Source organism: Lepisosteus platostomus, chromosome 8 (assembly GCF_059453375.1).
Source record: "Lepisosteus platostomus isolate fLepPlt1 chromosome 8, fLepPlt1.hap1, whole genome shotgun sequence".
NCBI lineage: Eukaryota > Metazoa > Chordata > Actinopteri > Semionotiformes > Lepisosteidae > Lepisosteus > Lepisosteus platostomus.
In genome coordinates, this window is record NC_142618.1 from 8,959,535 (window position 1) to 8,973,086 (window position 13,552).

Genomic DNA, 13,552 nt, shown 5'->3' on the forward strand with positions numbered 1-13,552 from the left:
GTGGTCCAGGTTATTTTGTCGTCTTGGATCACAGCAAATCTGCTCACAAAAGAAAGGTATACCTGCATATTAAGTTAATCCTGATTTTGCACTACCACATTGCACTGACCAAAAAAAAACACCCTGCAGCCAACTAATTTGCAACAGTTAACTCCATATATAACAATCACATCACTTTCATTAACTGCTTATCCAAATCACAGTCATGGTGGCCCACAGTCACCCTGAGATGCGGGTTACACCCTGGACAGAATGCCAGCCTGCCGCAGGGCATTCACATTGACTCACATCAGCTCATACAGTAACACTCTACAGGCATTTGGAGATACTGATACCTGAACAGCACAAATTGAGACACAGGAAGGAAACGGGAGTACCTGGAGAAAGCCCATGCAGACAGCACCCCAGGAGTTAAACCCAGGGTCTGCTGTGAGGCAACAACGCTAACTACTGCACGACCTATTTGACACAAAAAGAAAAAAAATAAAAGCCAAACATATTCAAGCATCATTTCAAATTTATTTGTGACGAACTCATTTTGTTCACGGTTTTTCGGTAAGCTAGTGGAAGGCTGGCTAATGCATGGGAGAGAGACACAAAAAGCAGATGCCTGGGATACTGGAAGCTGGCAGTACATTCAGAAAACCAATCTTGGAATCTGTGACAGCCCGGTCCAGACCACACCTACTGCCTGTAGGGGGATACAGTTTAATTATAACATAAATGTAACATGATTGTTGTTTATGAAAAAAACGCCAGTCTGACCATTCTAATTATGACTACTAGTATAATTGAATAGCTTATTTCATTCAGAAGTAATGTTGTGCAATAATGTGTCTGACCCAGGACTCAGAGCGCCCTCTCTTAATTTAAGCTAAGTTCTAAGAAATCATTGTATTATAACAATCTAAAGTAATTAGGACAAAATGAACATTCTGCTTTTCTCTAGAATGTAGTGTTGAGAGCTGTGTGCCATTATCCAATACTGTAATTGCTACTGGTTTTCGCTCTTGGTCCAGACAATGATGAATCCTTAGCAATGCGGATGTGTAGTTGCTGACAGAGGGCAGAAGTGTCTCTGTTTCAGTAAAGTTTCAGGGAGGCTTCGAAGAGGTCTGTCAGGTCTTCCTCTGTGTGGGCTCTGGGAGACAGTTTGGTCACTCTCTCCTATAGAAGGAGTGATTAAATTACTATGTTAAACTTGGCAGGATGTAATGCTAAATTTCTTACAAAACGAATACAGCATTGATAGTCTAGTATCCGATTGTCAGGACTCTGCATTGTAAGTAGAAAAACTGCAATACTGGGCAGTAACCATTCTAATAAAAACAATACAAGGAGGTTTTCGAAGTTGTAACAAAAAGTTATCGTCTAGTAAAGTATTCATGGGTTTTAATATCCAATAACTATTTGAGATTGTTTGGAACAAAGAAATATAATTAATCTTTCTTAAATTGTATGAGGTAGTAAAATTTACTGTTTAATAAAGTTCATAATGTTTATTAGAGTATACCAGACGTTCTGAAAATAAAAATATAACAAAAAGCTTTGGGACTTACACTAACAACTTTACTGCCCTATACTATATATGTTCACAGAGATGAAATATAAAATTAGGTGAATAATATGAGAATACACTGTAACTTCAAAATTACCTGGGGAATAGTTCCTTTAACCAAGGCAGGAATATCATCTGTAGTGTAACCAACGGCGCTTAAGCCATCATCAACATTCAGATCAAACAAAAACTTCCTCAGGACGTCTGACAAAATCAGCCCAGCATCTCCCTGCTTGGCATTCCGGACATCAGCTCCTGTAGCGAGACAGAAACCAGTCTGCTTAGGTCACTAAGGAGAGAAAATCTCTTCTTGACTCTGTGAAATCGTACAAGTTTAGTCATTTATTGACACTGCAGGATGTTGTTGAAAGCAACACACAACTCCATCTGAACGAAGAGTACGGAGATATAAAATAAAATATTCTCAAGCAATATATTAAAAAACGACATGTTCTCTTTTCAAGGGATGAGGACACCCACACCCTAATTCAACCTTTAGAGGACTTCAAGGGAATATCTTACAAACCCACAATGTGCCACCTCAACCATGAATCTGCTAAATAGAAATTCCCAGTGCATAGGAGCAGGCAATGAACTTTGATCTATTATTACTATATACAGAAAAAGTATACGCATATTCCTTTGTAATTTGAATTAGATAACCTGCTGCTGGTATTGTTTCTAAAATTGAAAGACGAAACATAGTGACTTGACACATCTGTCATCCATTCTGAAATATCAAGGTGTAACAAAATATCAGCCTAATAAAAGTGATATAAGAAATGCAATGAGCCTGTCTTTAAGCTTTTGTAATGTAAAAAAAATGGGAGAACATTTTAAGAGGATGAAGACTTTTGCACAGCACTGTACGGTATGTACAAAGGCACCTAGTATTTCTGCTGCTTCCAGGTGACGTTCGGGACACATGCAGGCTGTGAAGGTGAAAACTGCAGGCGAAGTGAGCACCACTGACAGACCATGAGGCTGCAGGCGAAGAGAAGGATAAAACTTTATTAAGACACAGAAATACTACAAAACATACTGAACATATCATTTGGCAGAAACAGCAGAAGAACAAGAGCCTGATGTAACACAGACCAAGACAGGTCAATTAAAATTAAGAATTAAAACATCAATCCATCTTTCAGCACAGCAGACAGTGAAGAGATTGAGATCACTTTATTAGCCATATACAATTTCCTGCATTTGGAATTTGTCTTTTCGCATACCCCAGCTTGCTCTCCATGAGATCTTTGATGAATATGCTGAGAGGTGACAAGCCTGACTGTTGAAGAAAATACTGAATACCCCTTGAGACAGTTCAATTCCTCCAGACTTTTAAAATGGCACTTTTGAGGAGTCTCAAAAATCAGACCCTTCTGTTGAAACCTACTCTGTAAATACCATTGGTTCATGTCAGCTCAAAACTCGACCAAACATCCTCTTTTCAAAGGACGTAATTTCAATATATCATCGATGGTAACAGCAACAATTCCTTTATGTGCATTTAGTGTATATGCACAGACCTTTTCTTCCCACATTACACTTGGAAAGGGAGACACTTGTGGACCTGGGTGACATGCAGGAACCACATTAAAACACAGCAGAGCACCTCAGGTAGAGACGTGAGGAGTTACATCATCAATTGAATTAAGGGGATAGTTTTGAGAAGCTGGACTGCGAAAACCCATCATGGAATTTAGCCAGGACACTAGAATAACACCCCTACTCTTACACACAGTGCCAAGGGATCTTTAATGAAGGAAGGGTTCGAACAATGGCCCCTCCTACAGTACAGTTTCCAAACTGCGAACGTACATGAAAAAAAGCAACATACGACTAAGGGATGGTCCACGTTATAGCCTTCTGCTCTGAAAGTCTTCACGTGTCCGGCAATGGGATAAGACATTCCGTGGCTTCATGAAAAGAGAAAAGACCAATTTGCTTAGTTAATTCAACGGTCACAATATTTGAGTACAACAGTGATTACTTCAAGCATATAATCGAACTGTACTATTTAATCATTTTAATTTACTAGATAGATACTTTATTGATCCCGTGAGGGAAATTGCAGTGCAACAGCAGCTTAACACAGAAATCCACTACATCCACTACAACAGATGGATGATGCAGAAGTCTCTTTTGTAACTTTTCTAACATGTCTATTGTTCTCCACAACATATTTATTGCTCTGTTATTATTTTGTTTGTAATGTACGGTCTACATTGTGTGGTGTTGTATGGCATGGTTGTATTGTATAGATATGGCAATAAACTCCTCTACTCTCTAGTCTACTCTAACTGAAGTCAAGTTACAGCAAAGCACATCTGTGACGTTTACCAGAGGTGAACCCCGGCGTTTCCAAACCCTATTCCTGCAAACACGCTGGCCAGGTGCATGCTGGACCGGGCCTCCAGGTCCCCCGGATCCCTCACTGCCCTGCAGACAGAATCACAGGCTGTAACCTCTCCAGCCCACGGCAGGAGCGCTTGTCCAAACTAAGTGCTGAGCAGCACACTTTTTCAGCATGTCACTGCAGCTGGTATGCTGCACTGTTTTAAGTCACACGGCAAGCCTGTATATTTCAAGAAATACAAAACCCACATTCCACTGTTCAAAAACGTAAATTCATTAAAACACAAACATAAATGATGCATATAAAGTGTACTATGTATAAAAAACATAAATCTAAGCTTATATAAAGAACATAAACTTCATATAAAGTTGTAATTATGTTGTCAAGTTTTCTTGTTGCCGTTAATTGTGGAGTTGTCAACTATGTAGGAAAATCTACGCTGAGCCATGTGGTCAAACAGAAGCAAAACGTTCCTCCCTTAATCTGCGTACTTTTGACAGTTTTATTAGTTTACAAGTGACAGACCAAGTCTGTCCTAAAAGGAAACTGCACAATACACTGGTATTAAAATAAAAACACCATAAGCAGAAAGACACCCAATAAAGGAGAGCGGAGTGCCCGTTACATACCGCTTCAGGTACTTCGCCACAATGTGGAGGGCGTGTCTGGACCAGACGTCACTGATGGGGTTGCTGCCCTGGTAAGCAGGCCTGTGGATAGGGTTGGTGGGACAGGGGCTACGCAGGCTGTACGGCAGGGCTGTATACGATTCCAGGGCATGGCTATGCACAGAGACCAAAAAACATCTCAGTCCACTCTTTCCCCTTTCTTCAACAGGGAAAATGACAATGTTATGCTAATGAGTAACCAACAAGAGTCATGGATATGGTGGCGTTTTCAACATAAAGAACTGGCAGGCACCACCGACCCCTGCAGTGAGGTTGACAGGAGCAGCTCATGCTGATGTTAGCAGCCTCTCTAACATGGCTCATAGGATGGAAAGAAGCTTGCCGAGTTTACGTGATTACATGCTTTAATTCCCTTTACAATAAAACAACATCTCTGGCCCTGAGATTTTTTTACATTTCATAAAGAAATGTGAAAGCCTGTTCTAAAACAGACACATATTTCTGACCTACTTTTGTCGTGTACAGAGCATGTTTGCTATTCTTACACTAACCATTCATTATGAGAAAACTGCTTACTCCTTATTCCTGGAATAATTTCCTGGGAACATTGGAAGCACAGCACTTTGGAGTTCAGAAGGCACACCCACACATTTAGGGACACCAATTAACCTAGCCAGCACGTGGGAGGAAATCAGAGCATTTGGAGAAATCCCATATGAACCTGGGAAGAACATGCAACCTCCACACCTCCTTGGTCTTCAACTTAACCCAGGATCCAAAAAACTGAGACGCCACTGTGCCAATTCTTACACCAAAAAACTTGACAATTACAAACAATAATGTGTTTTCACAGACCATAAAATTACAGACACCATCTGTCTCCCAGATGCATCTAACCCTATCAATCTCCTCCTCCCTTATCTTTCTCCATTTGCCAGTAATGCTGCCATTGCCCACAATGACTGCAGTCTGCCTGATGAAAGCTTCATTTGTACTTCCAGTATCTCCACAGTATGATCAACACATTTTTAAGGTGAGAAATAATCCTGTAAAAAAGTGAAAAGAAATGTAGAAGTGACAACAGGTCACGGATTTCATTTTGTAAAATTAAGTATCTTTCTCCTTTCAGGTCGAGAAGCCAGTGTTAGGGAGCTTGTTATTAAAAAGTTCACAGTTCATGCCAAAAGCCATCAGAGGTAATCATGGTATAATACATACCACAGCACGTCAAAGCCACTGTTAGCAGCGACTCTCTGGGGCATGTGAAGAGTGTGCAAAGGATCCACCATACCAAGTGTCGGTTTGATAGCTCTGCTAGCAATACCTTAGCAATGGACAATTGATACACAAGCACAGAGGGAAAAAGTACATCTGTATGAGGAATACTGCAGCACATTCATTGGTAATTGACAGTCTGCTTACAAACACTGCATATGTAGATTATGTTTGATTTCAGTCAAATAAAAACAGAATTAATAACTTAAAATAAAAAATATAATAATCACAATTAAGTAAATAATAAATGTTTATTTAAATAAAAAAGGTTCTCGAAGGCAAAGGAATGTACAGTACCTACCAGTTTTTGCTTTCAAACTCTCAAAGTCAAATATTGCAACTCCAGTTGTTTCACTCCCCGTCCCGGCTGTTGTTGGCACTAGAAGAACCACAACCAATACCTGTATTTACAGCACTGTTCAGAAAATTAAATACGTTACGTTCCATTCATTCTCAAGTCTTTTGTTGAGAGTGTAAATACTGCTCACTTGTGACTCTGTATGTCCTAACAGCATAGGACTCTTAAGAAAATGAAGTCAAAAGAGACTTAAAACAGGTGATTTGGCTTCTTACCCAATTAACTTGCTCAGTAGTTTAATTAAGATGTCAGAGATCAAATGAAAATTAGGAGTCTGAGGCCCTTTCATGTTGCTCATCTCTAATCTAAAGGCAGTGATTTCAAATCTTATCTTCAACAATACCTGCGATCAGTGGCTTGAGCACAGCTGTGACTGCCTTTCCCTTCCCAATGGGAGCGTTGACAAAATCAAGGAAATCGGCCTCTGGGTGGCAGTCATACAAATTGGCTACTTTGCAGGTGTCAATCACAGACCCCCCTCCTACAGCTACATAGGCATCAAACTCCCCTTTCCGTGCAAAATGGATAGCCTCCTTAAAGCTGTAACAAAAAAAGAAAAGCACTGAAAGACGTGTTTCTGCTCAAATCTGTAAAATGAGCTTTTAAAACTCGTTGTTGTCAGAGCTGTTTCTAAACAAATCTCAAACTGGATAATAAGGCATGATAGCACGATGGTATGGAGTGACAAAACGTGAACATAAGTACACAACTTGTAGACAGTCTGCAGAGAGCTGTGTTGCTGGAAGGTGCACATCCCTAAAAATGACACGCGACATCGGGCCCTGAAGCACCGATCCTGAAGCCCAGAATGTGTCATTGCTGGCTCACTGGACTCACAGGTGTCCTGAAATCTCAGCTCTTATGGAGAACTGTCACTTAGGGACAGTCAACTGAATCATAAGGAAAACATGAGGAGCTAAGAGTGAGCTGACCTGGCATCTGTGGGCTCCACCCGCACCCTGTCATAACACTTGAAACGAACCCCATGTTTCACCAGAGAGTCCAGGACAGCTGTGAGAGGGGGCAGCTGCGACAGGTTCTTATCCGTCATCAAGCACACACTCCTAGATCCCAGGTTCAGGAGGTCCTGCATAACCCAGCAGAATAAAGATGAAACGTCTTGTTTATTTCTTAAATCCACATGGTGAATATGCATGTGTAAAATTTAAAACAGTACAACAAATAAACAGCAACAATTGTAATTTGTGTTAAACCCTTATTAACACTTACTAATTAGTAAAGGTTCAGTCCACCTCTCTTCTGATTTTTTGTATGCTAACCAAATATATATTTGCTTTATAATATGGATTCTAATGAATAACTGGAATTAATGTTAGAATCCTATATATAGCAAATATAAACATCTGCTATTATTATACAGTATGCACCTTTTGAGACAGGAGTTTAACACATGTGATTGAAAGTCACTTTAGATAAACATGTCTGCCAACTTAAGAACTCTACACAGACCTAGTATATTGTTTAGTGGTATTGGGTTAAGTACCTAACATTCCAGATGCAAACTGGGGCTTAAGGAAATGGTCTACCTTGACAGGCTGAAGGAACTAAACACTTTCTGTCTTCATTAGACAAGGTAATCAGGGGACTTGATACAAGTATTCATCAAGTGGGAGTACACTGGTGGTGGAGCAGAGTCCCCACTGCCTGTAAAGCACTCTGAGTGGAGTGTCCAGAAAAGTTCTATATAAGTGCAAGGAATTAATAATAATAATGTATTCAAAATCCTCAAAGGCTTTCTTCAGAATGAACGCCAATTAGAGAACACAAGCAGAAATGATATCCCATAGAAATTATATGGAAGTGCATTTGAAACTGATAACAGCAGTAACTGCTGACTGTAGGAGTCTGGAACAAACTACCACGCCATGTAGCTGAAAACGAAACTTTCAAGAAACATCCGGATGGGCCCGCCGATCAATTAACAACTAACTGCTAAACAGGCTAGAGGGGCCGAAGGACCTTTTCAGATCTTCAGTGCAATATTGTAACTAACTCTAAAAAAGTAATTTATCAGTGAAAACAACTTAAATAAGCTGGTCACGTTTGGCATATACCCAGAGAGAGATGGATTTAACCTCACAAATTTATGAAAAAAAAAACCCATTACCATTCCAATTTCTCTGGTAACCCCTTCTCCATATCTGATGTTTGAGCAGGCCATCTGAAATATAAGCAGGTAGAGTAAAAATGTTTCAGCACTAGTTTGCAGGCCTCAAGCACAACTTTGAATCTACTGAATTTACAATTTAAAATCACATACCTCAAATGCATAGTCTGTTGTTTTTCCACTTGATGTATGCCCTGAAGCTAGAACACAGATTGAACTTTGTCATGAAAAGGAAAGTTAAAACTGTACAGAGAGAACTGGAATGTATACTGAATCTGAATAAATCTAATATTTTCTACCAGAGTGTAGATCTAAGATTAACAGATCAGCAACAAAACTACAATATAAATATATAATTTCATTTTTTGCAGTTTTCCTCATTTTCTGCTTTGTTTTTATTAATCTTCTGTCCTGTTTCAACTTCAGCCATAGAACAAATGAAAGGTCCCAGCTGAATATTTTTAAACACACTTTTAAATAAAGCTTAAACACGCCATTTTTACTTCAGAATAATTTTAATCCTTTGTCATTTGGCAACAGTACCGGGTTCAGCTTTAACGCAACTTCGTATTACAAAATACCTTGATAATAGCTGTGAGAATGTGCAGGACATCTGCACCTGTGACAAAACAAGAAAAGAAGAATTCAAAAAATCAAATCGAGTGTACATATTTTATTTAAATATTTACTATACATGCTTTTACATGTGGTAATTTATTGAATTCTGCTTTTAAGACTAATGCATAATTATCCTAACGTGAAGGCCACCCATCTGTCAAAAAATGACACCTCTCGCATGGCTGGGGTTTGTGCACGTTCTGTTCTACACTCGCCTGCAAAGTCGTTACTTCGAAGTGTAACTTCAGCTTTTCTTTCTCAATAGGTCGCTTTATCGACTGAATGTATGACTGTTTATAAGGATCGTTCTAAGGAACAACCACAATGAATATTTTTTTAAACAGACGAACAAATAATCTTGAATATTACCGAATTATTTGTTTTTTTTCTCTGAATTACGTGGCTCTAGGAATTGCACACATTTAAGCAAGTAGCACGATTGGGTAAGTATGCGTTACTGCGTAAGCAAACATTAGCATGTTTACAGGTGGAGACGTTTCTTTATAACCCGTAAACCCCATTTTCGGATTTCTGTAAAGAAACTTACGCAGCCCTTTCCAATTGCCTGAGCAACTGCACGACTCTCTCACGTCCTGCCATTGCAGGCGAAGTCTTCCAGGGGCTCTCCGGCGGAAGAATTGTGGGATATAGGAGGACCGTTGAGGCGAAACCATAGCGCTGCAAGTTAACATGATCACAACATTTTGTTCTGTTTATATTTGGCATTTTAGACTTCTCTAGTACACCGGCACCTCAGCAGTGGACATTAACGTGTCGTTCTCTAGTGTAAATGAACATTTAGACAATTTATGTAAATTAATTTCGATAATTTATGTAAAAAAAAAGTCATAAAGCAGCTGTAGGTTAATTTTAATTCCGATTATGTGCTGTTCACGACTGGTGCTACTTGGGGACCCTGAAGCCTCATTTTCTGCAGTACTCAATAAGTCAGCACATTAAAATACAGTTGTATCGACGTCTTTTTAAAACTTATTCTTCTCGTTTTGAGACCCAAGATGTGGCTGACACTCAATACATTGGACATCAGTGTCTAGTGTATTTACTGTACAGAAAGTTTTGACTGGAGAGAAAGGACAATTTCTGCCTGTCCGTGTTAAGTTTTGTTGAAGCTGCGACGACCTCTAGCGGTACGAAAGGCACACAGCTCTTCCAATAACTTGCAAAAGATCTGCATGCAAGACAGTCGCGCCGTTTGGTCTTACAGGACATCCTCAACTACCCGATTTTATAGGCAGCAGCAGCAGCAGTGATAAATTAAACACATTGGTCCAATTAAGGGAACTTCACCCCTTGAGAATTTCAGGGGATTCTGATGTTTGCCACAAGTTCTTTCTAAATTAATCAACATCAGTTTTAATTGATCACTTGTCAAACCAGGTCGTGTAGAAAGTGATGGTTTAATGATTACTTATAAAAGCTGCTGGTTTTGAACTCCCCAGAACCAGCATTAGTAACCCTTAACCTAGGGAAACCCAAACTTAGCCGTTGTCATAGTAACTGTGGCATTCCTCTTACACATTTACTTATCTGTAGACCAATTTTAGTCTCCACCACAAGGTTAGGGCTAATACGATTAATAACATGTTGATAAGATTACAAGGCCAAGTTCTAGAAGTACACCAAAACAGCATTAAAATGTATATTAACAGAGTTTTAATCTCTTATCTTCGAACTTCACTTTAGCTTAAATGTTTGCTTTCAAGAGGGGAATCCGATTCTCATACAATTTGCATAGATTTAAGATCTTAAATGACATAAGGTTACCACTGTAACAATGAACACTAGTGATTATTAAAACAGCACCACTCATACATACAGTAGTAAGTAATTAAGATTATACAAAGAAAATGAACATTTCCACAGCAACTGTTTGGTGAACGTTTATTCATAAGCCACCAACTTCAAATACATTCTGTAATATTTACTCTTCAGACAGCAGCAAAATTAGGCTTAAGCACACCTTAAATATTCAGATTCCCAAGTCCGACACTTAATTTTCTTAACTTTAGGCACATATACGAATGCTGGGCCTTCATATTACCACCCTTTAAGCCCTTCAAACAAACTAGAAAGACATTACAAAAACCATCTTTGAAGACATAAAAGAGTCCATTAACTGTAAAAATACTATCACACGCAGAATGTATTCAGAATACAAGTAGTACAGAACTTTGAATATTTGTTATTCCCTGTCAGAAGCTGAAAACACAGTCCCCCATTGTATGCGTCATGATAGTATAGAGCCCATCTAGGGCCTGTAATCAAGTGAATTTCACCCAGTCAGGTCAGCAAGTTAGATCTAAAGTTAACCTAACCTAAAGTTAGACCAAGGCCAATCATAAAACCGACAAAATGACAGGCAAGACAGACTTCCACTGCACAGCAGTTACAGCTGTATCAGGTACCAGATATCACTAGCTTATTTTGACTGAATCTAGATCAAGACTAAGGCTGCAATTATATCAACTCTTCTGTTTCATAAATACTTGATGTAAAAGAGAATGCAACTCGAATATCAATTAAAACATGCTGCTGTACAATAGAATCTGAACTATATTTAGGCTCACGATAAGGTCTTCTACATTTACACCCATTTATCATTTGTTAACAGATGGGCATTCTACATGAGGCAAATGAACAAAAAACAATTTGGACGAAGGGCTTTCAGAGCTCAAAGCGAAAACAACACACGATTCTACGGAGAGACTTAATATTCAGTCGAGAGAAATTTCACTCATCCAGCGAATTGTCACGCACAGTACCGTACACTGCAAAAGAAGCAAAGCAAGGCATCGTATCATGTGGAGGAACAATAGGGTTATTCCATGCTGAAAAGAGAAGAAAGGAAACAACGTTTCGGCAGGGCGGAGCATTCTTCGGGTGTAAGAGTTAAAGAGTCTTCCAGCCGAAACGTTGTTTCCTTTCTTCACTTCTCAGCAGGGAATAAACCTATTACTTGTTCCTTTGCAGCTGACGCAGCTACGCACCTGAACTATCGTATCATGTGTCCTATTAACCATCGGATACAAAAATATTTAACCCAGTGCACAGTTCATTGATGTGCGTCCCATTAAACGTGAAACCAGTTCCACGGGGCCTCACGGTTATTTCTTTGGGGGGAGAAACAAGGCACCAAGGTTTGTAGAAGAAGTTCGTTCTGTACAGAACACCGAATGACGACTGCATCTAGACACGCTCTTCTTCCACGCCAGGCAAAACGCGAGAAGCCCGTGGCGCCTCTATCGCTTCCCTTGCTTCATGCGTGGCTTTCTGTTCTTGCCTCCGCCTCCAGCGCGTCCCTTTTTCCCCTTTCCTTTCCCAGAAAAGTTACCCTTGCGGCCCTTTTTCCCTGGCGTTTTCCTCCTCTTGGACCCCGACTCCACATCCTCTTCCCTCATCTGCTTGTTGACGGCTTTGGTGATGTCCAGCCTGGGTTTCTTGCCGTCCATGATCTTGAGCATGTCCAGCTGTTTCTGCTTCTCGCTGGAGAAGTCGCCGATGAGGGGCTGAAACTTCCTTTTCTTCCCCGTGTTTCTAGCCGGCTTCTCCTTGGGTAGACGGTCTTGAAACTTACCCACGGAGGCCGTGGATGTCTTGGCCACTTGCATGGCCATCTGCAGCTCCGCTTTCGACTGCTGGCTGGCGGGCGTCAGCCCAGCGCCGGGCACTTTGATCTTCTGCGCCCGGGCGATGTTCTTCAGCCGGTTCAGCTCGTTTTTGGCCACCCTCTCCTTCTTGGCCTTTACGCGCTTGGCGAACTGGTCCTCGTTGGGGTCGGCGGTCGCGGGAACCTCGATCAGCCACTCTTTGGTGTCGTCATTAGCTCTCTTGTAGCCCCACCGCCTTTTCCACTCCTTGTGTACGTCGTCCCACACCAGGTTGGTTTTCTTCTTCTTCTGGATCCCCTTCAGCTTGGCGAATTCCTCCCATTTGGTCGGCGCCCTGGGTTTAGGCACCGGTTTCTCTCTCGGCAGCCGAGTGGAAGGGTCGGGTAGCTTGGCCACTATCACCTCCTCGACCCTCTCTGTGGGCAACTTCCAGAGCTCATTGATGAGCAGCTGCGTGTTGCCCCGGGCGAGAGAGCGCAGGAACTCCTCTTTTTTCTGCTGCTTGAACTCTCGGACGTCGGGAGGATTTTTATCAGATGCAAGCAAGTTCCCCAGGTCGAACTCGAGTTCGAGTTCTTTGTGGACCGAGATGCTTTTGAGTTTTTCGGCTTCTTCTTTCTCGGCTCTGGCGAGCACGTCTTCCACACTGCAGGACGCCATGATGGTCTCGCTCTCAAAGGAAGCACGCTGGAGCCCGTGGGAAAGGTCAAGCGACTGTTTCCGGGTCTCCATGGATGTGGTTTTACGTGCAGGTTCCGCTATGTGGCGGTATTTAACCGTAAATACGAAATTAAAGCAATAGATATTCAGCCGTGGTGGAGAAATGCGCATTTCAGGCGTAGAACTGGATATCGAAATTTCACAAGAAAAAATATAACCAAAATAAATTATAGTTGTTGTTAAACTAATTTTACATACCTCTCATCTTTCTATGCAAACCAGTCGTGAAAATTGATTTCTTTAATAATACTCAGTAATACATTAATAATCATTAAAGGACT

General features: G+C 40.7%; 2 protein-coding genes across 3 annotated transcripts; both read right to left on the reverse strand.

Annotated features, from left to right (window-relative positions):
- Window positions 1-499: 499 nt before the first annotated feature.
- Window positions 500-9,572, reverse strand: adhfe1 (alcohol dehydrogenase iron containing 1). Of its 2 annotated transcripts, XM_088642319.1 has the most exons (14): window positions 9,470-9,572; window positions 8,886-8,923; window positions 8,458-8,504; window positions 8,305-8,358; window positions 7,109-7,263; window positions 6,520-6,716; window positions 6,120-6,197; window positions 5,762-5,867; window positions 4,544-4,696; window positions 3,899-3,997; window positions 3,396-3,474; window positions 2,446-2,542; window positions 1,656-1,813; window positions 500-1,167 (listed from the first exon to the last, which is right to left on the reverse strand). In XM_088642319.1, the coding sequence occupies exons 1-14, from the start codon at window positions 9,520-9,522 to the stop codon at window positions 1,084-1,086; spliced, it is 1,398 nt and encodes a 465-aa protein (XP_088498445.1). In that variant the 5' UTR covers window positions 9,523-9,572; the 3' UTR covers window positions 500-1,083. The 2 variants fall into 2 exon arrangements, with proteins under 2 accessions (XP_088498445.1, XP_088498446.1); XM_088642320.1 differs by lacking the exon at window positions 500-1,167 and having other exon boundaries at window positions 1,671-1,813; window positions 3,377-3,474.
- Window positions 9,573-10,810: 1,238 nt separating this feature from the next.
- Window positions 10,811-13,298, reverse strand: rrs1 (ribosome biogenesis regulator 1 homolog). Its single transcript, XM_088642321.1, has one exon. It carries the CDS (start codon window positions 13,281-13,283, stop codon window positions 12,183-12,185), a length of 1,101 nt encoding a protein of 366 aa, XP_088498447.1. The 5' UTR covers window positions 13,284-13,298; the 3' UTR covers window positions 10,811-12,182.
- Window positions 13,299-13,552: the final 254 nt, after the last annotated feature.

Coding starts and splice junctions, on each gene's coding strand:
- rrs1 (XM_088642321.1), bottom strand. CDS start 13,283: ATGGAGACCCGGAAACAGTCGCTTGACCTTTCCCACGGGCTCCAGCGT.
- adhfe1 (XM_088642319.1), bottom strand. CDS start 9,522: ATGGCAGGACGTGAGAGAGTCGTGCAGTTGCTCAGGCAATTGGAAAGG. Junction 8,505..8,885: donor TTCTCACAGCTATTATCAAG/GTATTTTGTAAT, acceptor TCTGTGTTCTAG/CTTCAGGGCATACATCAAGT. Junction 6,198..6,519: donor GCTCAAGCCACTGATCGCAG/GTATTGTTGAAG, acceptor TGGTTCTTCTAG/TGCCAACAACAGCCGGGACG.